This window comes from Nelusetta ayraudi, unplaced genomic scaffold (assembly GCF_046127955.1).
Source record: "Nelusetta ayraudi isolate G7.1 ecotype Tasmania unplaced genomic scaffold, CSIRO-AGI_Nayr_v1 ptg000114l, whole genome shotgun sequence".
In the NCBI taxonomy this organism is placed as follows: Eukaryota; Metazoa; Chordata; class Actinopteri; order Tetraodontiformes; family Monacanthidae; genus Nelusetta; species Nelusetta ayraudi.
The window spans coordinates 931442-958590 of NW_027466164.1; the positions used below are offsets into that span (position 1 = coordinate 931442).

At 45.1% G+C, this 27149-nt stretch overlaps 4 protein-coding genes across 7 annotated transcripts; 2 read left to right on the forward strand and 2 right to left on the reverse strand.

The window, feature by feature from the left end:
• Window positions 1-982: 982 nt before the first annotated feature.
• Window positions 983-2564, forward strand: sap18 (Sin3A-associated protein). Its single transcript, XM_076049378.1, has 4 exons — window positions 983-1161; window positions 1877-1986; window positions 2062-2184; window positions 2281-2564. Exons 1-4 carry the CDS (start codon window positions 1090-1092, stop codon window positions 2435-2437), a joined length of 462 nt encoding a protein of 153 aa, XP_075905493.1. The 5' UTR covers window positions 983-1089; the 3' UTR covers window positions 2438-2564.
• Window positions 2565-3354: 790 nt separating this feature from the next.
• On the forward strand, window positions 3355-6804 carry rtraf (RNA transcription, translation and transport factor). Its single transcript, XM_076049355.1, has 8 exons — window positions 3355-3516; window positions 4304-4428; window positions 4546-4645; window positions 5336-5413; window positions 5491-5579; window positions 5686-5754; window positions 6186-6234; window positions 6325-6804. Exons 1-8 carry the CDS (start codon window positions 3456-3458, stop codon window positions 6477-6479), a joined length of 726 nt encoding a protein of 241 aa, XP_075905470.1. The 5' UTR covers window positions 3355-3455; the 3' UTR covers window positions 6480-6804.
• Window positions 6805-9188: 2384 nt separating this feature from the next.
• Window positions 9189-15696, reverse strand: slc19a1 (solute carrier family 19 member 1). Its single transcript, XM_076049354.1, has 7 exons — window positions 15407-15696; window positions 14472-14542; window positions 14021-14377; window positions 11868-12642; window positions 11069-11261; window positions 10403-10544; window positions 9189-9433 (listed from the first exon to the last, which is right to left on the reverse strand). The coding sequence occupies exons 3-7, from the start codon at window positions 14273-14275 to the stop codon at window positions 9227-9229; spliced, it is 1572 nt and encodes a 523-aa protein (XP_075905469.1). The 5' UTR covers window positions 14276-14377; window positions 14472-14542; window positions 15407-15696; the 3' UTR covers window positions 9189-9226.
• Window positions 15697-16920: 1224 nt separating this feature from the next.
• On the reverse strand, window positions 16921-26826 carry LOC142903614 (glycerol kinase). 4 transcript variants are annotated; one of them, XM_076049363.1, is made up of 21 exons: window positions 26465-26682; window positions 25553-25626; window positions 25343-25449; window positions 25185-25262; window positions 25024-25103; window positions 24371-24508; window positions 24159-24268; window positions 23806-23872; window positions 23501-23518; window positions 21654-21689; window positions 21439-21506; window positions 21305-21347; window positions 20493-20573; window positions 20320-20398; window positions 19646-19742; window positions 19474-19558; window positions 18804-18924; window positions 18577-18720; window positions 17894-17980; window positions 17712-17798; window positions 16921-17563 (listed from the first exon to the last, which is right to left on the reverse strand). In XM_076049363.1, the coding sequence occupies exons 1-21, from the start codon at window positions 26555-26557 to the stop codon at window positions 17553-17555; spliced, it is 1704 nt and encodes a 567-aa protein (XP_075905478.1). In that variant the 5' UTR covers window positions 26558-26682; the 3' UTR covers window positions 16921-17552. The 4 variants fall into 4 exon arrangements, with proteins under 4 accessions (XP_075905478.1, XP_075905477.1, XP_075905479.1 ...); XM_076049362.1 differs by lacking the exon at window positions 23501-23518 and adding an exon at window positions 26702-26826 and having other exon boundaries at window positions 25024-25262; window positions 26465-26580; XM_076049364.1 differs by lacking the exon at window positions 23501-23518.
• Between the last annotated feature and the right edge of the window lie 323 nt (window positions 26827-27149).

Genomic DNA, 27149 nt, shown 5'->3' on the forward strand with positions numbered 1-27149 from the left:
CCACACACTGTACAAACACAGAGAGACATACTGTACAAACATGCACCGCATAACACTGACATGGAAGCATATGCTGACCAGGGACGCATTAGCATAGTGCACGGAGTGAGTGGGAGAGCAGCATGTGACTGAACAGCAGTCAGTGGGTGGCCTCGGCTGATTGGTTCACTGGATGTTTTGGTTGTTTTAGGGCACTGGGGCACTGCAGAATGCGTAAGATAATGTTTTATTGAATTACACAATTACAAAAGTCTATATTTTCAATATTTTAATACTGTGAATATACAATACATAAGATATTGTATAACATAATTAGTCTTCTGTAATATACACACTACCGCTCAAAAGTTTGGACACACCCGATGAATTTAATGTCTTTCTTTCATTCTCGTGAGTCATGACTTTTGACATTGCCTTTTCTCACTGAATGCATCAAAACTACATATGAACACACATGGAATTATGTAGGAAACCATAAAATTGTAAAATAACTCGCTACCTTTCATAAAAAGCATGTTTACAGTTGTTGAACGTGTTTTTCTTTGCTGCATAATTACATCTTGTTCACGTACTTGTTGTCTTCAGTATCCATCTGCAGTGCAGAAAGAAAAAATGCATGAGAAGATGTGTCCAAAGTTTTGAGTGGCGGTGTAGCTTTCACATCCTCTGTAATCTGTCAATTTTCATGACATTCTTGTTTTTGGTTGTAGTGTACATTCTTTTAACAGCGCTTCAAATTGTAATCCATGAACATCTACTCCAACACGGTAGAGGGAGACACCACCAAAGTATTCACTGACGAAACTTGAAGGAAGTGTATTAATCTTGAAATAAATATATGAGGAGATTTTTAAAAAAATATATAATATATTTCTTGCCACTGTAGTTCCATCGCTGTCGTGTACGGGCAAATTTAGGGGTGCCAAAAGCCCATGAAAACCTCCATATCAGAGAAGCGAGGGGGAAGAAAGGACAACACCGGAACCGGAAACGCGCACAGTTCCGTTCGTCGCTCCAGCTTCTGCTGCTGCAACCAAGAAAAGGTGGCGGACCGTCCACACTTAAATTGGTGACTCCAAAAAAGCAAAAATGGCCCTCGAATCCAGGATCACCCAGGAAGAAATCAAGAAGGAACCAGAGAAGCCCATCGATCGTGAAAAGGTAGACTCGCTGGGGTTTTAAACGGGTTAGCTTGTTTCCATAGCTACACTGCGAGCTAACTCTGCTAGCAAAAGTAGTAGCAGCGATTTCGATCTGTTTGCCGGATAAAAAATAAATAAATCCATTGATGTAAAATACAGCCATACATTAGTCTAACACATATTTTAAAACGGTATTGGTTAGTTACAGGCGTACAATTCTGTTTCACCGCTAAACTAAACCGCCAGCTGCTAACAAATACTGTACTGCACGCAAGCTTAAATGGCTAAACGTTTCTTCGAATCAACGTGGAAAAGATGCTTGTATTTGTGAACTGAAATTTGAATTGCGCCTGGTTCTATTGTGTGAAAAGCAGCGATTATGCTTTTAAAGTGCACTTTTGAATATCAATTTATTTTTCCAGAGGACAGTCTACAACACCCCATTTTTCAGGGATGTGATTGTACCAGGGCCTGGTTTACATTGGTGGTCCCCTTGCCAGTTGCTATAGGCACGGTATCTTTTAAAGGAGGTCAACAACAGCAGTAATGAGCAACAGTAATTAGACGGTCAAATTACAATCCAGAACAATGGCAATACACAATCATCAAAATAAGAAAGAAAAAAAAAAGATGGAAAGACAAACAAACCATAAAAACAAAGAGGTAGAGAGAAAACTTTAAATGTAATCAATGTGTTGTGGATCATCTTCTATATTTCCTTGTGTTTTCTGCAGACCTGCCCCCTCCTCCTTCGAGTGTTCACCACAAACAGCGGCAGACATCACAGAGTGGATGAATTTGCCCGTGGCAATGTTCCCTCCAGTGAGCTGCAGATATACACATGGTAAGTCTCTGGATTTGTGTGCATCCAGTGTTTGGAATCGACAGGCTTTGACCGGTTCCGTTCTCAACCCTCTAGGATGGATGCCACTCTGAAGGAGCTGACCAGCTTGGTGAAGGAAGTGTACCCAGAGGCCCGGAAAAAGGGGACACACTTCAGCTTCAGCATCGTCTACCCCGACCTGAGAGGGAAAGTTTATAGGTTGGTACACTGCAACGGTGACGCTCAACAGTTGTGTGAAACATACGTGTGGATTTAAACTTGTGCGTCTCTCTCTTTTTTTCTTTTTTTTTCCAGGTTGAAAGATATCGGCAGCACGGTGTCGGGTAGGAAGGGCACGGAAGACTCCCTCACGTTGCAGTCGCAGCGCTTCCAGATCGGAGACTACCTGGACATCGCTATAACGCCACCCAATAGAGCCCCACCCCTCAGCACACGCATGAGACCCTTTTAAAACATGACAGCGGTCACGCAGAGATCGTTGAGTTCAGTTTTTTTCTTGCAGTTTTTGCTTTGACCTTCCTTTTTTTTGCCTCATTTTATAATGTGATTGTGAAATAAAACTGTCCTTGTTTCTCTAAGGTTTCCTCTTGTTTCACTTTCAATCAAGAACACTGTCTAAAAATAGATGTGTATGTAGGCCTTCAACTATGCAAGTTTAATAGTTTTTAGCATATTTTAGGGATTCATTCAGTGAAATGAGGATTATGAGTGGCATCACAATAAATTTAGTATGAGGAGGAAAAAAGTTACTTCTGAAGGTAAACATACTTTGACGCGTTGCTTTATGTTCTGTAGATAAGGGATTGTTTAATCATTTGGCATCCACGCAAGATTCAAAAGATTTTATTTGTCACGTTAAATGGCTGTGAAATGATGGCGTGAACCCAGCATGATTGTGCATGCAAGTGTAAAGAAAGTGTAAAGAAGAGAATTAAAAAAAAAAAAAAAGTGGCAGTTAAATGTAAGTTTTACAAAAATACAAGTTAAAAAGATTTCTTTTAAAAAAAAAAAGTGGCAGGAACGGACAAGGGTATTTGAAGCATTACGCACGACTATACAATACTATATAATTTAATGTAATTAGTTGCAAACAATGCAACAAATGCATATAATAATAGCAGTAGTAATGATAACGTCAGTGAATTAATAACTGTAATGTAGTGCAGTATGGTATTATAAACACCAGTAATCAATAAAGGAAGTGAGTACATGATTTTGAAAAGTAAGATTTCCGGAATAGCATATGCTAGAAAGGCGTACGTTCATTCAATGCCATCTTTTGACCGTAAGGAATTTCCGAAAATATGAGTTTTATTTTGATACGACAGGAAGTCGTCTGGACGTGCCGGACGGCGCATGCGCAACTGATCACTGGCAGTCGCTCTCTCTTCAGCCAACTGCTTGCTGGGAAAAAAAAAAAAAAAAAAACCTCAAGGAAGTCGACGACGCAGAAAAAGACAGAGTTGACGATGTTCCGGAGGAAACTAACAGCGCTGGATTATCACAATCCCGACGGGTTCGACTGCACGGGTGAGAGAAATAACGCCGAGGAAGTTTCCGGATCCGGTTTTTTTAGTGAACCCCGCCACCAACGTGGAGCCGGCTAACGTGTCGGAACCGCTGCTGCTGCTGTCACTGGAGCCATGGACGGGCTATAAAAGCTGCTGTATGACAAACGACACACACAGCGTCTCTTAAGTTCGCCTTTTCACAAGGCTCGATCAATGAAACGTTTTTTTGGGGGAAGGGGACAGTTTGACAATGGCGTAGAACGTCATTGTTTCTCTTCGACGCAACTCCGACTCGCACTCTGTGACACAGAAACTATGAAAGAATAAAGGCGTCAGTAATGGTCGTGATTGAAACAAGGCTTCTGCAAATGACCAGGGGCGATCCTAGGATCGGAGCTTGGGGGGGTGCTGAGCCCCCACAATGGCTGGAAGGCTCTCCATTAAAGACTACAGTCATTACAGTATATGCTATGTTTATGTATCGTTATTCGTATTACTATCATTCTTATCATTGTTTATGACGGTGTTTCCTCACCTGGTCCCCCCCCCCCCCCTCTCTCTCTCTTAAAAGTGTAAAACAATACCTTTTCAACACAACTTTTGGGTGTCCTGAGTTTTTCATGTAATTTCAGGGCTGTTAACATTAATTATATGAATTTAGCAGTTGTACAGCGGACTTGGAGTGCAGCCATCCTGTCAGTGTAAACTATTTACAATAGTGTGTGTGTGTGTGTGTGTGTGTGTGTGTGTGTGTGTGTGTGTGTGTGTGTGTGTGTGTGTGTGTGTGTGTCTCCACCTACCCACAGATGAGACCCAGTTCAGGAACTGCATCGTGTGGCTGGAGGACCAGAAGATCAGACACTACAAGATCGAGGACAGAGGAAACCTGAGGAACATCCCCAGCTCGGAGTGGCCCAAAGCCTACCAGAAGGTGTGAGACCCACCACCGTCACCCTGCACCTCCACCCGTGTGCACATATCAATACTTATAGTTTTACGGGCCTGGTTGGATCCCTGTGGAACTCCTGGTGTTTCCCCCTGTGTGTAGTACCTGCAGGATGTCACCTGCCCGTTTGGAGTCCAGGAGAGGCAGGAAGCTCTGGATTGGTTGCTGGGCCTGGCTGTGAGATATGAATATGGAGACAACGGTAGGTGGTAAAATATGCGTCGTTTTAGAAGGCACAGTCTAGAATTATTAATATAACATAATAACTAATTATATTTGGCCTGCGAGGCAATATTAAATGACTGCTAGCCCGCTGGTATTACACAGCACATGTAGCACCAAAACTACAAATCCCAGAATGCTCTGTTTAATCAGGACAGGACGTTCATTGAAGGATATTTCTATGACTTAATTGGTTTATTGTTTCTATTTTATTTTTAAATGTATTATTAGCCCGTGGAAAAAGGTTACTGTTGAAATTTAAATCAGAAGGCTGCCAATAATATTTTTAATAATATTCTTTTTATTTGCATGTGCGCAATATTGAGTTTGAGTTCAGTGTATAGCATTAAGCTTTGCTTGTTCCCTACTCAGGTTGAAGCAAAACTTATTTGGGTCCATATCTAAAGGTTCACTGTTCTATCTGGAGGAAGATTTTTTTCCAATAAATATCAATGTTGGACCAAGACTTTGTCCAAGTTTTAAATGTCCCACTGTGTATTTGAGTTTGACCCCCCCCTGGTCTATTGCATTTTATAGGGATTAGATGCCCATTCATTTCACATTCGGACCCTCAGCAAACGTAAATATTGGTAAAACGCAGGTGTTCTAGTACTGACTGACATTCACAGCAGTGGAATGCTTTAACAGTGCGTTTTGCTCCTCTGTTCAGTGGAGAAATACAGGAAGTGTGAGCCGCTGGCAGCCTCCAGCAACCCCAAAGCGGTGGACCCCCTCGTCAACCTTGACAGTAAGTCAGGAACCCCCCCGCCCCCACACTCTGCCTCTACTCCCCTGACAATGCTGGAATCTTCTTCCCCTCCCCAGGTAATTCTCCAGACTTCAAAGCAGGCGTGATGGCTCTGGCCAGCATCCTGAAGATACAAAGGCACGACGACTACCTGGTGATGCTCAAGGTCGGGAGAACCAACTCTCTAACTACGTTTTTCCATCCAGCTCTCAAGCACCGTGTCAGGATTCTTGTTTTTTTACATTTTACAATAACGTTGGGTTTTCTGTCAGGCTATTCGGATCCTCATCCAGGAGAGACTTTCTCCGGAGGCCATCAAGAGAGCCGACCAGAATAAAGAGGTAAAGCTGTGTCAATGAGGTGGCATTGTATACCCACTATCACATCTTTCTTTCTCAGATTTCAGTATATTTGGGACTCGAAGTGCTGAAGTCTCACCAGACTGATTACCGTCAGAATTGAATTGAATTGAGTTGAATTTCTGTTGTTGTCGTCATCATACATGGTGCCTGACAAAATTGCAGCAGCATCCTCCATAAAGTGCATACACATTTAAAACAACATAAAAGCATGGAAACGAAAATTGCAGCAGCATCCTGTAAAAAAAAAAAAGTGCATAATCAATAACAAAACATCACTTAAAAGCAGCCATGATTAAAAAGAGGAGTTAAGAGCTTTTTGTGACATCATTAAGGGATGATTTTTTTTTTTTCAGATCTTGGGGATTCTTTTTGTACCAGTCTGATTAATCCCGGCCTTCTTTGTTCCGCAGGGTGTCCCAGTCACTTTGGACAAACACGCGCTGGGTTTCGACACCGGTGGTGAGTGAGTTTGTTCTTGAATCGGGTGAGAAAAAAGACGTTGTGACGCGTTGATGGTGACGGCCGGCTCCAAAATTGATTTCCTCCCAGACGCGACTCTGAACGAGGCGGCTCAGATCCTGCGCCTGCTGCACATCGAGGAGCTGCGAGAGCTGCAGACCAAGATCAACGAGGCCATCGTGGCCGTGCAGGCCATCATCGCCGACCCCAAGACAGACCACAGGCTGGGAAAGGTCGGCAGATGAGGAAGAAGACAAACAAAAAAAGGAGGGGAGAAGGACTGGAATATGGGAGTTTTGAATTTTTTTTTTTTTTCTTTTGAAAATTGGACACAAGTTCATACTTTGAGTTATTGCACGAGATCAGACTGTTTTAAGCCCTCAGATGCTGATTATTCTTTTTACGGCGTGGCGCGACTGCCAACGTGAAAGTCTGATAAAAGTGGCCGATTAGTGTTGAATTTTCAGGAACCAAACCGATGGTAATGTTCTGAATATAATCTAATTTTTACTACCGTTTACTTTTGTCGGTGTGTGCGTGTGTGTGGGATGCATAAATACGACTCATCAACGTCTGCCTCCTGTGCTTCTTGTGTGGTTCGTGTTTCTGTGCACTTAAGGCCTGGAAGTAGCGCCGATATTTCACACGTACGCAGAGAAATGGGGCTTTCAAAGCACTTAGCCAAGTACTAAGACACATTACATTCAAAAATAAGACATTTTCTAGTTTGGTAAAAAAAAATATTGAAGTAGTGGTAAGAAGGCATATGATGTTCGAGGCAACTCTTGATACATTTCACCTCTCTATGGCCTTACTAGATTACAACTGGAATGTCAACATAGGACGTATTTCTATTGTTAGAGACATTCTGGTAAGCTCATTTCTAATTATTGTGCGCTGTTACAACTATTAGTGCCTAACTTGTTGGAGCCGATAGAGGGCAGCAGATCACCACATTTCGACCTTCCGGAGAGTTGTCTGTACACCTCTGCAATCCGTACTGCATGATGTTCTCTTCTTCATTAGCAAAGAGAGTCCAAAATAATGTTATGTTGCCTTAAACCCCTAGTGTGGACGTAGTAACTACATTTCCTGGCATTGAAACATGTTGTTTTCAGTTCCTGATTCTTGATTGGCCACTTGAAGTCACATTTTTTTCCCCCCCAGCTGTAACATTAGGACTGAAACACGAAGAAATACCCAGACCCTGAGCAGAGCCACTTTCTGGGCCACTGTAGATACAGAGTGGTTTCGTTTTTCGTGACTTAATCTGGGTTTTTTTTTTGTTTTTTGTTTTTTAAACAAACAAACAAATAAATAAATAAATACAATGGCCTTCATCGTTTATTAATTGAATGCCAATAAATTAATTTCAATGTTACATACTGGATTTGTGACTATTTCAGATAAAATTGTGGGATGCTTCACACCAGCGATGCCATTCATTTGGGTTTAATTACCATTTCACAGTGTTTCTGTCTTTGGCATTTTAGCCCAGTTGTAACAACTGCAGCTGTAACAACACTCAACTAGCAACAAGTCGTTGGGGAAAAAACAAGTTGGCAGAGTTTTCATGCTGTGAAATGCAGCTATGCAAACAAAAAGCAAAAACAGTCCCACAAGAATGAAAACGTCTTGAGAAGGTTTGAAAGTGGTGTGAAAATATCAGTTGAGAGGTTTTTTTAAGCCTCCAAATGTCATTTATTTGTCAATAAAAAATATACATCTGATTGCATCAGACTTATTTTTTTACAACATTCAAACGAGTTCACAGTTATTTCTCAGCAATCATTTCCAAAGTGAGAGAGGGGGGGAAATAACATTCTAAAAAAATTAAGTACCAAACAGTTCAAAACTCTACTGGTGCTTCTAACAGTGTAGGAAAAAAATCTGATTGAGGAAAATATAAAATAAAACTTAGACAGCAGTCTAGAAATAACTAGAAAAAGAGGACAAAAGGTTGAGTTGGCGCAGTGTTTTCAAGTTTTCAGCAGGACCCAGACGGACACCTGGAGCAGCAGCAGCAGCAACAGGAAGCAGCTCGTTCAACTACAAATACTGCAGGACCAGCAACACATTTCACATGTTTTTAAATCACCAGCGAGCTCTCCCAGTCAGTCACAAGAAGACAGTCCGTCAACTTTTGGCCACCAGCGGGTGAAAGAGGACGTCTGCTTTTAAGAAAGGCCATTTTTTTTTTTTTCAAAGTTTCTTTTTTATAATCGCGCAATATGATAAAACTGCACAAAATCTGCAGTTTTTGCGAGGAAACATCGGTCTTTGTCCGATGACTTGCGCGAGCTGAAGGGATTGATTGGTTTCATTCACAGTTCAGGTGACAATCACAAGCTGCAGCCTCATCGCATTTCATCTTTCTGCTGCACAGAAGACACCTCTGGAGTTTATGGTCCCTCTTTAGTGCTCAAGATTTGTCACTTTATAAAAGCAAAATACTGCTTTTTTTGTTGTCAGGATTTATAAAAAAAAAAACAAAAACAAAAAGCAACACCAGTGTGCGAAATACACCCCCCCCCCCACCCCCCACCCCCATGAACCAATGAGACCCCCTGAGAGCCTCAAAGCAAAATTTAAATGGGGTCTCCTATTTCCTAGGAGAAATAGCGTGCGTGTGTGTACATACATACATACATATAAATATATACAGTATATATATATATATACAAATATATACACATACATATATAAATATATATATATACACACATACATACATATATGCGTGCACACACACACCCATATATATGCAAAATATAAGTATGCAAATGTGTGAAATATATATATATATTTGGCACACCGGGCTCCAGGTATGAAAATTAGGCACTTGTTAAGAAGCTCAGACTGCTCAGTGAGTTAACGCTGAGTGCTTCCACTGATGCTGTGGAATCTCACTCCCTAAAGACACACTGGCGGAGGGAGTCTCACTCCCTCGGCGGGGAGTGAGACGAGGGGGCGGAGCTTCACCTCCTCGCCGCTACACCTTGCCGCTCTGGCCGTTGGACAGCCGAAGCTCCTCCTCCGCCACCGCTGTGCTCTCAGCCACCGGCTGCAGCTCCACGGGCGCCGCCTGGCCGTTGGCGCCACCGCCGGGCCGGTTCCTGCAGTGGCGGGTGATGACCACGACGGCGCTGAGCAGGTAGATGCCGGTGAGGATGGCGAGATAAATGAAGTAGACCAGGAACTGTGAGGGGGAGGAGAGGGAATGTCTTCTCATTGTCCCTTTACATTGATGCAGATGTATGTATACAGTAGGTGTACAACCATGGAGGTTATTATTATCATCATCATCATCATCATCGTTGTCATCGTCGTCATCGTCGTCGTTGTTGTTTTTTTTTTTTAATGGTGATTTTTTATTTTGTTATGTTAAAATCATGATTAATATTATTATTAGTGGTAGTAATATTATTAAGTAGGATAGACATGATATATATGTACACAGAGGAGGGGAGCAACCAAGTACAAATACTTTGTAATACTGCATTTGAGGCTTCTGTACTTGACTAGATTATTTATTTGTCAGATGACTTTTGACTTTTACGCCCTACATTTGTACACAAACATTTCTCGCTTTCTCGCTCTTACATTGGGGAAACATTCCTGTTGCTATTTGCGTTTAAAAGATACTAACGCTGTTCAAAGTAATTCACTGATCATAATAGTTGCTGTGGCTTGAAGTGGAGCTATCTGAACTATGCTGTTGTGTAGTAGGAGATAGTTTTGGAGTACCTCAGCTTTGTGTGTTTTCAGTACAGAGAAAAATATAAATGTAGAGAAAAGCAATAATAGTAAAAAAATTGGTTATTGTTATTAAAAGTATAAACATCCAATAGTGGCTCTCGGTTACTGACTAGTTTGGTTGTGCTGCAGTTGAAAAAGGAAAAAAATAGAATTGAGAGCACCAAAGCTTTTTAATTTTTTGCAAATTTATCAACAAATGTATTGTTTCATCACTGTGAAAAAATAATAATTTTTACTTTTGACTGAAGAACATTTCAAAGCCTGCACTAAAACCTCCAGTAAAGTGGTTGAATTAGAATGTATTAGCAGAGTATTTCTTGACACAAGCATCTGTACTTTTACCTCAGTGCAGAATGTGGATACTTCTCCCACCTCTAGATGTAAAAAGCGGATCAAACGGCTGGTCTACCTGAGAGCGCACGTCCAGGGCCAGGCCCCTCTTGTCGACGAAGATGAGGATGATGATGCTCTTGAGGACGGTGCCCAGGAAGGTGTTGATGCCAAATACCAGGGCGCACAGCTCCTTGGTGAGCGACGAGGCGATCTGGAACCTGAGCCCAGGGACACACACGCACGCACACGCACACATTTTATTTTTTCCACACAAGCCACCGACCTGACTTCACTCTTTTGCAGTAATTCTGCATTGCTGTTATTTCACGTCGCGTCATGTCCACTAGGTTGCGTTGCTTCCATTGCTGTATATTACGGCAGAGTTCTTATCCAATCATATTTCAGCTCGCTTGGTTCCATGAAATCTGCCTGAGGCCTTCAGAACCAACACAGCAGGCTGCTGTCTGCTGTCAGTGAACGCACCACCGTCAGTTGCGATAGCCAATCAGGTCTGGAGTCTGTGATGGTGAGACCAGACAGTATCAGTGGCCTTAGCTACTGAGTCTTAATTATGATTTAAATGCTCCGGAAACCAGGTGTTGCTCCACTTGGTTCCCTGTGTGAAGGCGATGTGATGTGCCAGTGTGATTCTCTATGGATTCTGGAGCCGTGGTGTCATATTGAGGGTAATGTGAGGTGGATTCATTCAGGCTGGACTGAATATGACTCTGAGTTGACTTACGTGGCGATGGGCACCAGGAACTGGTAGAAACACCTGAAGAGGATGTAGGCGCCGTAACAGACCCAGATGTTTTCCGTAGTGCCCATGAGCAGCAGCAGGCCGGCCTGCAGGGCCGTGATGGCGCAGATGACCAGCTCGGACCACACGTTCCAGCGGATCTTCACGAAGCCCGCCGCGAAGGAGGTGACCGTACCTGCGGAGGAGGTCGAGATCATCACATCAACCATGTGACTCCACTTCAATGCTTATCCAACCAGGGGCCAGATTTTCTTATCGGGGAGTTTTCCCTTTTACTGCTCGCAGTCGTCAGCTGCGCTTTACGACGTTTCGGCCCCCGGCTGCTCGTGACCTCTGGGTTCTTCGGCGCCGCACTACCTTTGTGCCGTCACGCTCGTTAAAGGCTGACTGCCGCTAACGCAGTCTGATGTAATGATTGTAAAAAGGAGTCAACGGCTCTTCGAGCTGCGGTTCACCCGGTTCACTTGGTTGGAGTCACGCTCACTCACGGGCCATAGTTGTAAATAAGCTGCGAAATGATGGACGATTGGCTTCTTTCTTTCGACACAGACAATCCGTTGTCTTTGCGAGCAGCAACAGAACGGGCTTAGCTCACTCGCAACCTATGAAATCAATTCATTCAAATTAATTCATCGGTGTTTTTCTGTTTCTGCAGCCTGAAAGTGTGAGGAACAGAGATTTTCTTGGCTTTCTAGACACACAAAAACCCTTCAGGCTTCATTTGCGGCGCCCGCTTTCTCATTAAGAAACACCAATAAATGCAGCTTTGCAAAAGTCTCACTCAGCAGGGTCGAAAGCGCCTCCACTCCGCCGTTGTACACGTTCTTGTTATCGGTGGCCGGGTAGACTTTGTTCCACAGGATGTGCACGTAGAAGAGCACCAGGTAGTACCCGGTGGAGTTGAAGACCCACCACAGGCACCACAGCCTCAGGTTGGGCTTCTTCGCCACGTTCCTCACTTCCAGCAGCATCTGCACCAGGGCCGAGTTCTTCCAGGTGAAGGTGGAGCACAGTGGGGGGGCGGCGGCGGCCACCACGCCGGCTTTCGGATTCATCCTGTCCAGCTCGGACTTGGTGGCCGCCTCCTTGGCCTGACTCCGCAGCCGGTTGAAGAAGAGCGAGCGCTTGGGCCAGGGCAGGCACAGCGCCAGCAGCAGGCCGAAGCTGACGAAGCCCAGCGAGATGGCGTTGAGCGTGTAGAAGCTGATGTCGCCCAGGGACAAGCAGAGCTGGCCCACCACCGAGCTGGTGAAGACGCCCAGCAGCACCGAGGAGCGCGAGTAGCCGGCCACGCGCTGGTACAGGGCCGGGTCCACCAGCGAGAAGATGTAGGAGGAGTAGGCCACGCGGCACGCCATGGTGATGCCGTAGAAGAACTCCATGAACTGCATCTGCAGCAGCGTGGTGCCCAGCAGCAGCAGCACCCAGATCACCACCTGGCTCACGCCCTGGATGACCAGCACGGGCTTGTAGCGCAGGAAGTCCGTCAGCAGGAAGGCCGGCACCAGCACGGCCATGTAGGAGTACGTCAGCACGGGGGTGATCTCATTGGTCACCTGCAGGGGGACAGGGAGCGCGTTCGGAAAAAACAAAATCAGTTTTCGGTGGCGATGCCGATGGGTCCAGTTGCGGAAAATCTGGCTTGATTTATGATTTTTATATCAGCAAAGGGTGACGCTGCCTTTGTCTGAGTGGCTTCTCCAGCTTCCTCCCGCACTCCAAAAACAGGCTGGTCAGGGCAACTGGGAGCTTTTAATATAAATCCAACTGTTCATAGGATGTAAATATTTCTTTTATTCCTTCTTTGCCCTACAAATATTTTGTTTTTATTGCCTTATTTTCTTTTAATTAATATAAATTTCCACCTTTTGTTGCACAATATACCGTTGCTGTAATTACGCAAATTTCCCCATTGTGGGATTAATAAAGCCGTTTTGTTTTATTCTATTCTATTCTAAATTGCCTGCAGGTCTGCGTGTGGGTGTGTGCGTGTGAGTGAATGTTTGTTTGTCTTTCTAAGTGGCCCTGCAATACCCAGCCTCCACTCCAGCAACCCTGAGTGCAGGAAGAAGCAGCTATTGAAAATGGATGGATGGATATTGGTTAAAGCTTAACAACCTGCCCATAAATAACGGTGTGTGCTCACAGTAAAACAAGACCCATTTGGTTTTCCTACCTTCAGAACGGTTCTCCTATATATAAGAAGACACATAGCGCAATAAGGGTCTCAAGTTTCCTGAGAACAACATTTAAAGTTACACTAATTCACCCTCCAGAATGATTTATTAGAATTAGTTTGAGTTGCTGGAAACAGGAAAACACGGTGAGGTAATAATCATGTCATAACTGTTGGACCTGGACTTCTTCGGGGCGAGCGGCAGATTTATGATTCGAGCAGATTTATGTGGCTATTGCGAGTGACAGCAGCGAGCAGAATCACGTGACGTTATCACATGACTCAGTTATGGAAATGAGAAGAAGGCCTTTATTCATCGCCGCAATGCGGGAATCTGCTTATTTACAGCAACGGCATCGTGCAAAAAGATGGAAAATCATATTCATTAAAAAAGAAATAAGGAAATAAAAAATACCTTTGTAGGGTACGTATGAACAGCTGGATTATTTACAGCTATCTTCACACACACACACAGGTGCTGTCGACACGTTGGCACGTGAACGGCCACCTGGTGGGAGCTAATCAGCGCTGGCAAACAGAAATTGCAAACTCTGCCTCAAGCCTATTAGACTGACTGACCCACTTAGGAAGAATGTGAACTCTGACCACAGTCAGGCGGACCGGCAGGCGGCCTACTGGCCCTGCAGGGTGCACCAGAGGCCGGGGTTTGCTTGGAGGGGGTGGGGGGGTGGTGGAGAAAAAATTATTTTCTCTGAGACAAAAACAAACACACCTGCTCCTGGAGGGAGAACACTCACCTCCTCCCTGGTGAAGTTCTTCTCGGGGCTGAGCAGGTATGGCGTGATGAAGGGCTCGCCGGGCTTTATGGACGACATGAAGCCGTAGAAACACAGGAAGAGGACGGCCAGCTTCCGCTTGTGGGCGTCATCATCCGGGGACGAGGCGTCTTGGCTCGGCTGCACCGCGTCTTCTATCCCGGCCGCCGCCGGCTGCTCCATGTTTCTCTCTCCATCGGAGCCGTCTCCGCTCCCCGTGGTGTCGTCAGCCGCCATGGCTGGGTGCAGAAACGCCACCGTGATGTGCCGCTCATGCAAAGGAAACGAGTTGCGTTGGGTTTCAGGCGAGTGGCGACGGCCTCCCTGCACTGAGCATCACTGCAGAGGTTGAAGAATGACAGGTTTAACAGCGCATTAACAACACGGTTAAAATGCTACAAGCCGTCGTTTCCATGAGCCAGAAGCTGTTGACCTTTGCCCCAGTCCACATTTTCCCCCTCCCCAGTCCTGTCCAGCTATCCAGAGGCCGACGTCATCGCCAACCTGAAAAGACAAGTGTTGTCCGTTAGATAATCCAGAGAATTCAGTGTGAAAGATAAGCGGTTGAGACTATCAGACATGCCTTCACGGGTCCGTTGATTTTTGCAAGTTACAACACAAACAATGAGGTTGTGGTTGTGGGGGACGGGGGGAGGGGGGGGGAGCAAAAACATGCAACCTCATGATAAGACGCCTTTAATAACAGTACACTGGATTTTCTACACTGGATTCATAGTTGCGATCGATCGATCGATCGACTTTATTGATCCCAAATGGGGAAACTATACTGTTACAACACTAAAAAAAATAAATAAATAAATAAATAAACAGTAGTAACAATACACAAGTTACAAAACACTCAAATCAATCTATGTAGAACAAACCACCAAATCAACATAAAGCAGAGCTGCCATTTAAATACAGTCTGATCAACATTTAACAAAGGGATGCATACAAGTATAAGTGTCGGGGGATTGAGTGCCTCCCTGGGAAATCATGGAGCTCAGCAGTGTTTACGTTACGCGTCGTGCAGGCCGGCTGGCTGCTGCTGCTGCTTTATTGTTCCCACCGTTTGAGAGCAAGGCAGTGACACCCACTTACTGCTAATTCGCCCATCACCGCCGCTAAACAATTTCTGTTTGGCATATATTAAAATAATAATAAGAATCGTGGGGATGCCAAGTGCTCGGTAGCTTAGCAAAAGCTAACGGTTTAGAACAAAAGCAGAGCTTTTTAACAGAGCAATATCCCAGAGAGGAAACTCCTGCACTCGCTGTTATCTCGGTTTAAAAAAACAAAACAAAAAAAACAAGGGCAAAACTTGAACATTTCTTTTTTTTACAACAGAAAACTAACTAGTTGACATACCTCGTGTAACTTGGTCTCCTCCTCACCCACTGCCTGACTGCTGCTGCTCAAGTACTGAGCCGCGACACTCACATAACTGGGGGGGAAAAAACACACGAGATCACGTGAACCAACACGAAATTCTCCGTGCAGACAGAACCGAGAACCAGGAAAGAGGGTTTTTGCGCCACCTAGCCAGAAGGATTGAGTATTGTCTATTTAAATGTATGCGCAAGATCGTTTATAAGTGATTTGTTGAGTTAAGTTAGCCTAGGAAGTCCTACAGACTGCTCAGAGGCCGCGTTGCTTTCTGGGAAACCAAGTCCGACTTGCGACGTGATAATCCCAGACGACGCAGTAAAGTTTTAAATTCGATATTCGCTCGTTTTTTCTTTATTCAAAATGTAATAGTCATAAAATTACGGAAGCGTATTGCATTCACTTGGCAAATTAAAAAAAAAAATGTTTTTTTGTTTTGTTTGTTTTTTTCAGTTTCGTGCTAATTTTTCTCCGCCCTATTTTCCCGAGTTCCATTCTTTCATTGAGAGCTACATATAATGGAAGCAAACATGGCCAGCTTGTTCAGTTCAATCAAAGTCTATTTTGACATGGGTTTGAGACACTGGGAAATAGTCCCGTCTTTAAGTGACATAGATGGCATTACAATCAGTTTATCAACTTTACGTAGGCATCTGAGGACTTTGCGGTGGTTTCGAAGGAAAGCCCATTCAAATATTCTCCACATCGCAATGTTTCTCCGGGATCAATTGGATAAATATGGCATGCTCCATGGATACAAAATGATGCATTTGAAGTGCATTCAGACTGGTTAGAGCACATCCATGCAGTAGAGTCACCCGTCTACTGTTTTCTCGCGGTATTTCAAAATAAAAATAAAAAAACAGGATGGAAAAAAATTGACACGAAAAACTGGGCTGGAAAAAAACTAGCACGAAAAACAGATTTATTTATTTTTTGCCAAGTGAATGCAATACGCTTCCGTATAAAATAACTCCAGGTCAATCCAGATAGTTACTGTTTAGAACTAGAAGGAACGCCAGATCTTTCACCAAAAATATGGTTGGGCAAATCGAAAAATGTCGGTATTGGTTTTTCTGCGACGGTCCCTAAACCGTATGGTTCCAGCACGGTACTCGGCGTGATGTTCAGCAAAGATTTTGTACTTTTTCGCAGTTAAACGGTGGGGTTGGGGAGTTGATAACACTTGTGAACGGCATGGCGTTATTTCTTTTACTAAATAACACCAGTTTTGTTGGAATTGGTATTTTTATGACGCTTTTACAGTTTGAAGCAGAAAAAAAAAAGTCACGTTTTCCCCGCTACTGCATGTTCACGCCATTGCACACACCGTGATTCATTTGTGTTGATGCATACAACACCAAGGAAGGCCAAGGTCGTCATGCATTCCAGTATTTATACAGTTTTCTCGAAAATATCAAGTGAACGCATGACCGCTTGAGGCTTCCGTTGTTTCATGCCATTTTGAGTGAAATAGTAAAAATGCTCACCAGTTGTTTATGTGGAAAGTACAATTTTATATACATAGGTCAAGTCCTCAAAATAAATATTTTCACAAATACAGTGTACCGGGTCCGAAGTCAAGTTATTAAACTTTCAGACACACAAAAAAGCAACTTACTTTCGTTCAGGCAAAAAGATAAAAGGGAAGTGACAAAGCCGCAGTCTGTACAATTTCCTTCGTTTTTTGGGCCTGATTGACACAAATTGATGCGCTATGGCTACACAAAGCCAGTCAGTTTTGACTGAACTACCTTATCAGACAGTTTCACTGTGTGTTAGACTGTACCACAGCTGTACAAATCACAACACAAGTTCTCTATAAAGTGCAGCAAACATCCTCTGGAGCTCATGGTGACCATAAGAGCGACAGCGACGGGTAACGTGATGCAAATTCATAAACAAAATAACTATCATGAAGATCTAGAGTTCCTCCATAGTCACAACGACAACATACACCAATGATGACATGATGTCACCGTTCAGGGGGGGAGAAAAAAAACACTTTTAAATTAAAAAAAAAAACATAAGGAAAAATAGTTTTGAAGTATTTGAAAGTGATTTGTTGATGTTTGTCCTGGGGAGTCAGTGGGTGCAACTGAGAGCGGTTGTCCAGCTCGATGTGGGTTTAGCTTTTTCCTGAAGTGGACAAGAGAAGAGACTGCATCAAAGAAGTGACAGGCAGGCGCACACGTTTTTGAAACTAAAGTGTTGTACACACTATACCATATAAAATAATTTGTTAGCAACCACCAGCACCACCACCAGGTGCCTCACACTGACTGACCTGCCAAGTATTTTGCTCCGATGAGCATCACCAAGCTGCCCAGGATGTAGAATCCCATTGGGGCGCTGCTGAAGATGGTGCTTTCACCTGTTGGAGGGAAGAAGAAAACCCCAGATGTCGCATCAGCAGTGGAGGCAAAACTCTCGGTCGGTTGGTTTCGTGCTACCGACAGCGCCACTCACCGTTTCCGTTGCCAGCCGGTTCGGTCGTCTCCCAGTTCATGGACCTCTGCACGGCCTTCTTCCAGCGAGTGAAGCGACACTCGCTCTCTGCAGTGGGGGGAAACGCCGGGAGGGAGGGGTCATTTTCCCATAGCAAATAACTTCACACACACATATTCTACACCTAGCAGCCCACTTCTTTACATTGAAGTCTTTTGAAATTTTGTAATAATTTGATGTATATGACGCAACAGCATTTATTTATATACATCCACAATGTATATATTGATATATCTCATGTACGTATGCGTCTTTCTGTATTTCTATTCGGGCTGTCAAACAATTACAACAAACAATTATTTTTTTATTTAATCGCGATTAATCGCAGAGTCTTCATAATTAACTGCGATTAATCGCGGTTTCTTTGAATTGCATGTGTAAAATTATGTTATTTTCTCCATAATGTAGTCCATAATGTAAAGTATTTCTTACCAGAACTCGGCCAGAGGGGCCGACTATGGGTTAGTAAAAGGGACAAAAAGGATTACGCCAGGTTAAGACCAGACGTGGAAGCGCAGCGCCCACGAAAATTGAGCGTGAGCCGCAGCCCTCCTGTTCAGACCAGACGCACATTTCTCCGCGACTGTCGACAAGTGCTTCTGCTCAGTGGTTGTTTACTCCCATTCTCAACTCGCTCGTCGTACCTTCGCAGTTGATCTGAGGCTCAAACTTTTCCGACGTGACCTCGCTCAGGTCCTCGGGACTCAGGCTCCACACGCTGACGCCCTCGGCGGCGCCTGCCGCCATGGCTGCACCCAGCGCCGTGGTCTCCGGCATGGACGGCTTCACTGGACACACACGGTCGACACGGGGGTTTTCTCAGAGCTCGATTTCGACACCCACTGACCTGACGGCTGGAGGTTTTTCTCACCGACTGGGATGCAGAGGATGTCGGCCTGCAGCTGCATCAGCAGCCGGTTGGACGTCATCCCTCCGTCCACCTGCAGCTGCGTGAGCGGGATGCCGCTGTCCTGGTTCATGGCGTCCAGGATCTGCACGCAGGAAACACCGTTCCTTGTTTTTGTTAGGGACGTACCCATAACCTCTTTTTTTACAGAAGGAGTACTCACCGATAATGGTACTGAGTACTTGAGAAGGCCATTTCACATTATAGAACTACTTTTTTCATTTTTTCCACACATTTTGTTCTGCTATTTGAACAACATTCCTCAGCATGTTTTTTGGGTTTTGTTTTGGGTCACCAAAACACTCCATCCATCTACTGCTGCTCCGGCCCCTAAGTCAAACTTCAGAACCCACTGTGGCCCACCAGTCAAAAGGTTTGCCCACCCCTGTGCTAGAACATCGGGTCACTATCAGGTTTCACTGCAGTACAAACACAATTTTAAGAAAATTGTCATATGCATACATAGACAACTGGTATCGGTGTTGTGGTTTCAGCACATCATTTACAAGTACGAGTAGAGTACTCAATTCTTGGTATCGGTACCAATACCAGTGTCGGGTATTGGTACCGGTGCATCCCTAGTTTTAATTAAAAAATGGCACACAACTTGTGGAGTGGACGTGGCGCCCCCTACCTCTCGCGTCTGGAAGCCGACGGCCTCCAGGGCGGCGAAGGCCACGTGACTCTTGTTGGTGAACTGGGTGAGTCCGCAGATGATCCTGCCACACAAACGCACAAAGAAAAATGGCTCAGCAGGCAGGTGCAGCGCGACGGCGTGTTTGCGTTGAAGGTGTGTTGCCTCTCACCCTCTGGCGCTGGGCTCCCAGTACGGAGCGTACAGACCCGAGAAGGCCGGGACAAAGTAGCAGCCGTAGGACGTCCCCACCGACGCCGCCAGCTTCTCTGCACACGGGAGGACAGAGGGAAAACACTGTTTGGACCACTACACAGCTCACATCTGCTGTTAGCACAGATGAAATAATAAAATTGTGGTAAAATCAGATAATTTTGTTGAGGAATAAAACTAGACTAGACTACAATAGTTCAATATGCTGGTCAGTTGGGGTGGTGGTTAGGGTAATAGCATAGTTGCCTAAGTCATATTTGAAGGTTTTTGGAAAACAAGAAAAAACATTTTTTTTTTAGCAAGCACATTGGTTAAGTTGGGCAGATGTCACAATTTGGCCAAAAAATTACTTGGGCAATTATGCTATTAGGCTAATGACATGTAGATATGTGGTTGTTGTTTTTTTTAATCCTTTTTGTTTATGTCATCTTTATTCTTAGTGTGTTTTTTTTTATTATTTCCATTGCTCCTCATTAATATTAGGATGAATTGTAGTTTTTGGTTCACTTGCGCGCACGTGAACCATCGCTACTGTTTTCAGTCTTTGTTGTATGTGTTCACTTATGTATGGAAAAATAAATATCAAAATAGATATGCATATAATTCGACAAACGTGTTGCCAGGGCGACGTACCGAGCTCCTCGGACGAGTCGATGATGCCGAGGTTGTCCTGCAGCCAGCGGACCACGGCTCCGGCGATGGCCACCGATCCCTGCAAGCAAACACAACCCGGTGGCTCAGCCAAGAACCTCCACCATTTACCTGCGCCGCTCTTTTCAACAAGGGAAACACGACGACTGCGGCACCTCCAGCGCGTAGCAGGCAGGCTTGTCCCGGCCCAGTTTGTAGGCCACGGTGGTCAGCAGGCCGTGGTCCGACATCACCGGCTGGAAGAGAAACACAAGCAGAGGCTGCAAAGAACCGACAGAGTGTTGCACGAGAGAGAGAGAGAGAGGGAGGGAGAAAGAGAATCGCTTCTTTGGAGAGAACCAAGAGAGCCGGCTCCTGATTGGGTGGGAGCCATTTTTTTGGTGGTGTTGTTTTTTTGTTTTTTTTATCCCAGGAGTCGAACCTGAAAATGGGTCTAAGATCCACATCCAGTCGCTGTTGGAGTAGGCAGTGGTTTAGAAGGAGTTTTAGTGAAGATTTTGTGTGATAGAGAAATGTAAAAAAAAATAATATTAGAAACAGGAAAAAAAAGAGTGCTGCTGCCTTTTATTTGTTTTGCTTTTTTTTTTTTTATCTTGTTGTGATGTTTGGTTAATGCGTTCCTTCACTTGTACATAGATTGTATTGGGGAGGAGGGTGTTTGCATTGATATTTTATATCTATTTTCAAAGCGCTGTGTTCCATGCTGAGCATAGAAATGCTACAATATAGAATATAGAAATAATTATGAATTAGCATAAGAATATTGTTGATATCATGAACATTAGTCAATAATTTTAGCACATAGTTTAGTCATAAAATAATATAGTTAACAAAAAATCTAAGGAGCAGCTTTGAGCCAAAAGAGCCACCGGCTCTTTCTAGTGAGCCGAGCCAAAAAAAAGTGGTTGTGTGAAAAGAGGTGGGATTCCCATCACTAGAGGGCAGCGTGGAGGTGAAGGTGAGCTACCTTGGTTCCGGTGTTCCGCAGGAGGAAACAGCCCGTCCCGTAGCTGAAAGGCCAAGAAGAAAGAGGTGGGTGACCTCGGCGCTTCGTCCTCCAAGCGGCTGCTGGTTAACAGACGCCGCGTCTGAGCAACTCACGTGTTCTTGGCCTGACCGTCCTTGAAGCACATCTGTCCCACCAGAGCTGCCGACTGATCGCCCAGGCACTGAGCAGACACAGCAGAGCAGGGGGTCAAACTCAAACACACAGTGGGCTGCAAAATTTAACACTTGGATAAAGTCTTGTATAGGCCTAATAGCGAACAGGGCCATGAAAGTAGGCAAATGTGATGAGCGGGTGGATGTGCACTCACCCCCGAGATGGGAATCCCAGAAAGAGCTCCGGATTTCTGTGTAAAGACACAATTTGATTTGAAATTAGAAATAAAAGCCAAAGCCAAAAAACATTTCTCTATGTTTTAGGGCTGGAAGGGTCCAGCAAAGGGACAAATAAAACTGTAAATATGACTTTATTATGTCATTGTCAAGATATGCACCAATTATCCACAAGCTAAAAGATAATTCAATAATAACATATCGGCAGACATTAAATAGTAACAGAAGCAAATGAATGAAACATGAACAATGACAGCAGCAACATCAACAACAAAAGGGGGATTTTCTTATTATTTGGCCACAGGAAGCCAAATAAGACCAGATGTTGAAGCGACCACACAGCGCTGAGTCACAAAAAAAACTGCAAAAAATTAAACAAAAATAAAACAGGAATAAAAGTGACCGGAAACACAGAGAAATGTCTTCACTCCTGAGTTTGCGTTGTTTGGGTATGTCAGAGCTTCATGAGAGCGGACAGAGTGAGACACGTTGAAGAGTGAAGAGGTTTGGAAGAGGAGGTGGTGATGGAGGAGGAGGCGGTGGTGGTGTTGGAGGAGGACGACGCGGAGGTGAAGCTGGAGGTAGAGGAAGAGGAGGAGGAGGAGAAGCTGGAGGTGGAGGAAGAGGAGGAGGAGGAGAAGCTGGAGGTGGAGGAAGAAGAGGAGGAGGAGGAGGTGAAGCTGGAGGTGGAGGAAGAGGAGGAGGAGGAGAAGCTGGAGGTGGAGGAAGAAGAGGAGGAGGAGAAGCTGGAGGTAGAGGAAGAAGAGGAGGAGGAGGAGGTGAAGCTGGAGGTGGAGGAAGAGGCAGAGAGGAGGAGGTGAAGCTGGAGGTAGAGGAAGAAGAGGAGGAGGAGGAGGTGAAGCTGGAGGTGGAGGAAGAGGCAGAGAGGAGGAGGTGAAGCTGGAGGTGGAGGAAGAGGAGGAGGAGGAGAAGCTGGAGGTGGAGGAAGAAGAGGAGGAGGAGAAGCTGGAGGTAGAGGAAGAAGAGGAGGAGGAGGAGGTGAAGCTGGAGGTGGAGGAAGAGGCAGAGAGGAGGAGGTGAAGCTGGAGGTAGAGGAAGAAGAGGAGGAGGAGGAGGTGAAGCTGGAGGTGGAGGAAGAGGCAGAGAGGAGGAGGTGAAGCTGGAGGTAGAGGAAGAAGAGGAGGAGGAGGAGGTGAAGCTGGAGGTGGAGGAAGAGGCAGAGAGGAGGAGGTGAAGCTGGAGGTAGAGGAAGAGGAGGAGGAGGAGGTGAAGCTGGAGGTGGAGGAAGAGGCAGAGAGGAGGAGGAGCCACAGCGGTGACCGTCCAGCACATTTCCAACACGTCTCCAGACACACTCGCAGGCGCGCATGGGAACAGGTTCAAGTGGCGTTTCACAACTGGCGGGTCGCGACCCTAAAAGAGGGATCTTTGGAACTGCAGTCAACATGATAGAGAGCTTATCTATTGATATATTTATTTTTTATGCTGAGTTTTGTCATAAAATAAGCGATTCAGCAGATATGAAGCAGATTCGGACCACTTTCTATTTGTTGGCCAAAAAAAACGCAGCTCCTAATGTCTCAAACAAGCTTGCTGGCTTGAGGTGATTAAAGTGAGTTTGCAGAGAACCCACCAAATAACCTTCACTTTAGCTCCAGCCGACTTCCTGTGAGTTGTGGAGATGCGCTGAGCGACGGTGCGTTTATTTTCGATGGTTCTGAGCAGCAGCAGCAGCAGCAGCAGCAGCAGCAGCAGCAGCAGCAGTAAGCAGCAGCAGCAGCAGCAGTGAGCAGCGAGCAGCGAGCAACAAGGTGTTGGGTTGGGGGGGGGGGTTTGAAAACAGGGACGTCGAGTCGTTACTTACCTGACTAGAACATATTTTCTACCGGTGAAGAGAAGAGAGACGACGTCACGCACACACACACACACACACACACACACACACACACACACACACACACACACACACACACACACACACACACACACACACACACACACACACACACAAAGGAAAAAAAACAAAAAAACAACCTTCATGCACTTGAGTCAGTGTGAACAGACAGCGAGTTGACAAGACAAACACTGCAACGACACCTGAGGGGATTGACAGTGTGAGAGGGGTCCGGGGGGGGGGGGGGGACCGCGTGGCGGCGGCGTGGAGCTCACCATCAGGCCGTAGATCTCCGAGGAGCTGCGCACCCTGGGCAGGATCTCCATGGGAATGCCAAAGTACCTGATGGGAAAAACAGGAAACGGTTTGAAATTGATGCCATCTTTATTTATATTTGGAAAGAGGTGAGAGCTAGCAAGCTATGCTTCTTATCACTCCTTTTCAAATAGGTCGCTCATTGTCTTTTCTGTGTTTTATCAATTTTGCTTCCTTAAATTATCTGTCTAAATTATTTTATGTTAATAAGTTGTTTGATAGCAGTTAGGAAGCCCAGTCAAATGTGCATATGCAAAATAAAATAGATGTACAAATCAAAAAACAAGACTCTGACACCCGCGGCACATCCTACTTGCAGAGCTCCTGGTCCCAGTCCAGTGTGTGGATGTTGAACAGCATTGTTCTGCTGGCGTTGGTCACGTCGGTGCAGTGGACGCCGCCGGACTTCCCCCCTGTCAAACACTGTGGACAGCGTCCAGCGTGAGAGTGAGACTCCACACAAAGCAAACTAGATAAAAACCTCTGCACGAGAAGAGGCTTTTCTTTCTTTCTTTCTTGCAGTACCCAGATGAGCCACGAGTCCACGGTGCCAAACATGGCGCGGTGGGACACGACGGCGTCCCGGACCTCGTCCACGTTGTCCATCAGCCAGCGCAGCTTGACGGCGCTGAAGTAGGTGCTGATCGGGAGGCCCGTCTTGTGCTGCAGGCGAGGTGGGAGAGAGAGAAAGGAACCAGGTTTTTTGGTTGCTCTTTGTTGTGTAGAATTTGTCTTGATTTACATTTAGAGTAAATAAAGTTTCATTTTTATTCTTTTTGAATTGATATTCAGCCCAAATTTAGACAGCAAATCTAAACATACATACGTATGTTTATATACATATGTATGCTTAAATATATACAAACACACAGTATATAAAAACTGGTCTATGGGTAGAAAATCTGAATAAAACCATCAAGTACACCCTACTTATCAATTAAACTATTAAAGTGATATAAATAGATTATGGCGAAAAAGGTGGACGAGGTGTCTCCTTTTGTGTGCGCAGGCCGCCGTAGCTCACCGGCACACTCGGGAGAGGGAGGGTGAGTGAGAGAGCGCTGCAGGTTAAAATGCTCTCAAAACCTCCAAATGTGACACACTTCACCTTTAATCCAACAAATAAGACAACAGCTGCCCGACTCTCGTCCCAAGAGATGCAGCGGCTCAGCGCTCACCTTCAGGTGGTTCTTGTTCCTGCCCGGAGTTTTGTTGATGAGCCGCTCGACCGTCGACTGAGTGCGCAGGTCCAGCCAGACTGTACACACACACAAAAAAAAAAACGTCACCGTCAAGTCCAAGAAGACAAACAGGAAGTGAGGCGGCAGGGGAAACGCACCGATGGCGTTGTAGAGGGGCTCCCCCGTCTCCTTGTCCCAGACGAGGGTGGTCTCTCGCTGGTTGGTCACCCCGATGGCTGCAGAGGGGTCACAAGGTCGAGGGGCGTCACACTTTGGAACTCTGGTCTCCTTGTCGTGAGCACATGAACGTGCATACCTTTGATGTTGGAGATGTCCACGTTGAGCTGCGTGAGCTTCTCACACGTGCGATCCATACACTCGTACACCGACTGCAGGATCTCTTTGGGGTCCTCCTCCACCCATCTGGAAGACCAGCGTCATGTCACATCATGTCATGTGATGTGATGTCATGTCATGTCACCTCGCGTTCCAAACACCCCTCGCCCATGGCCGACTCTTCACCTACCCTTCTCTTGGGAAGCTCTGCTTAATCTCCACCTGGTGATGGCTCAGGAGCTCGGCCGTCTTGGAGTTAAACACCTTCAGGGGCAGAAGAGGGTTGAGCAAATTTTAAACAATCATCTTTGAATTAAGAGTAGTCGTAAAAGCATGAGCATTATTGTCATTATTATCAGCAGAATAGCAGAATAACATCGATATGTTAAATATAATAAAACCACTCAACAGGTAGTTCCTGAACAGACCTGTGTGATTAACACTTTCAGACCACAAGCTCTACCTTTAAGAATAAATCTGTCAGCCATCATTAAGACATCTCAGACTTCTCACTTCTTTTAAGATAGGTTAAGATTCTTTCAGTTTTGTTTATTTCTTCTTCTTCTTTTGCTATTTCTTGATCTGTTATTCATTATGTATGTCACTATGTATGCTGGAGCCACTGGAGTTCAGTCAAGTCTCTGGACCAATGGCTCAAAGAGCAGGGAGTCCCTGGAATTACATTTTGTTGGAGTATTCGAAATAAACACGACTAAACTAAACTAAAACTATTTAACTGTGTCCTTACTGTTCCAGACGTTACTCCCATTGTCCAATTCTAAATGCACTAAAGTAAACAATGCACAGACAAGTCACTTCCCTAACCTTCTATCACCCATCGCCCATCGCCTGAGCCGGACGGTGCACGTAAACGTCGCATCAATTGAATCATCAACTGTGGCCGCTTTCGTGAAAAAGGGGCAACACGCAAAAATAATCTCGAAGTGACCAGACCATGCTAAGACACCCAGCGCTTCAATAATAAAGCTTTATGGTGCAGATGGAAAGCCAAGGGCACAGCAGGCATGGGCAGTGACAACATGACAGCTAAATAGCTAGCAGCGGGGCGGCTACTCGGCTTCCGTCGCCGAGTTCGTCTCACCAAAAAACGGGTGGAGCTGGTTCCCTGGTCGATGGCAGCCACCAGCGGGCCCAGCATGATCCGGTGCGAGGACGCGGCCATGGCTTCGTTCATGTGCGGCTCCGCAGCTTCAAGCCCTGAGGGGGACCGCGGAGGGAGACCGATTAACTGCACCGGCGGAGGCACGGCGGATGAGGATCTACTGCTACCCTCCCTCTGACTGACTGACCAATCACAAGCCAGCCAGCGGCCGCTCACCTCGGTCGCGGGATTACTACGTCCTCGTCTCAACCCAGTCCACTGGTGATGACGATATCACAGCGAGCTCGGCAAAGCTCGTCGCTTCGTAATAGAAATATGGAAAGACATTTAATTTAATTTAATTTAATTTAATTTAATTTAATTTAATTTAATTTAATTTAATTTAATTTAATTTAATTTAAAAGGCCACTTTGGCAACATTTTGAAAAATAAATGTGTAATGGTGTGTCACGGTGGTCTATTGTAAGATTCCATTAGAAATACTCGACACTGATATGAAGAGATGAAAATTTCTAATCTAACTGAGGTCTTATCTGATTGATTTGCAAACCACCAAGGCAGAAATCACTTATAACTAATGCTGCTGTTATTATGATTACTCCAGTATTCCTCTTTTATCGTCTTCACGGCTCACAACCTTCTTTCATTTGTCCATACCATCCTT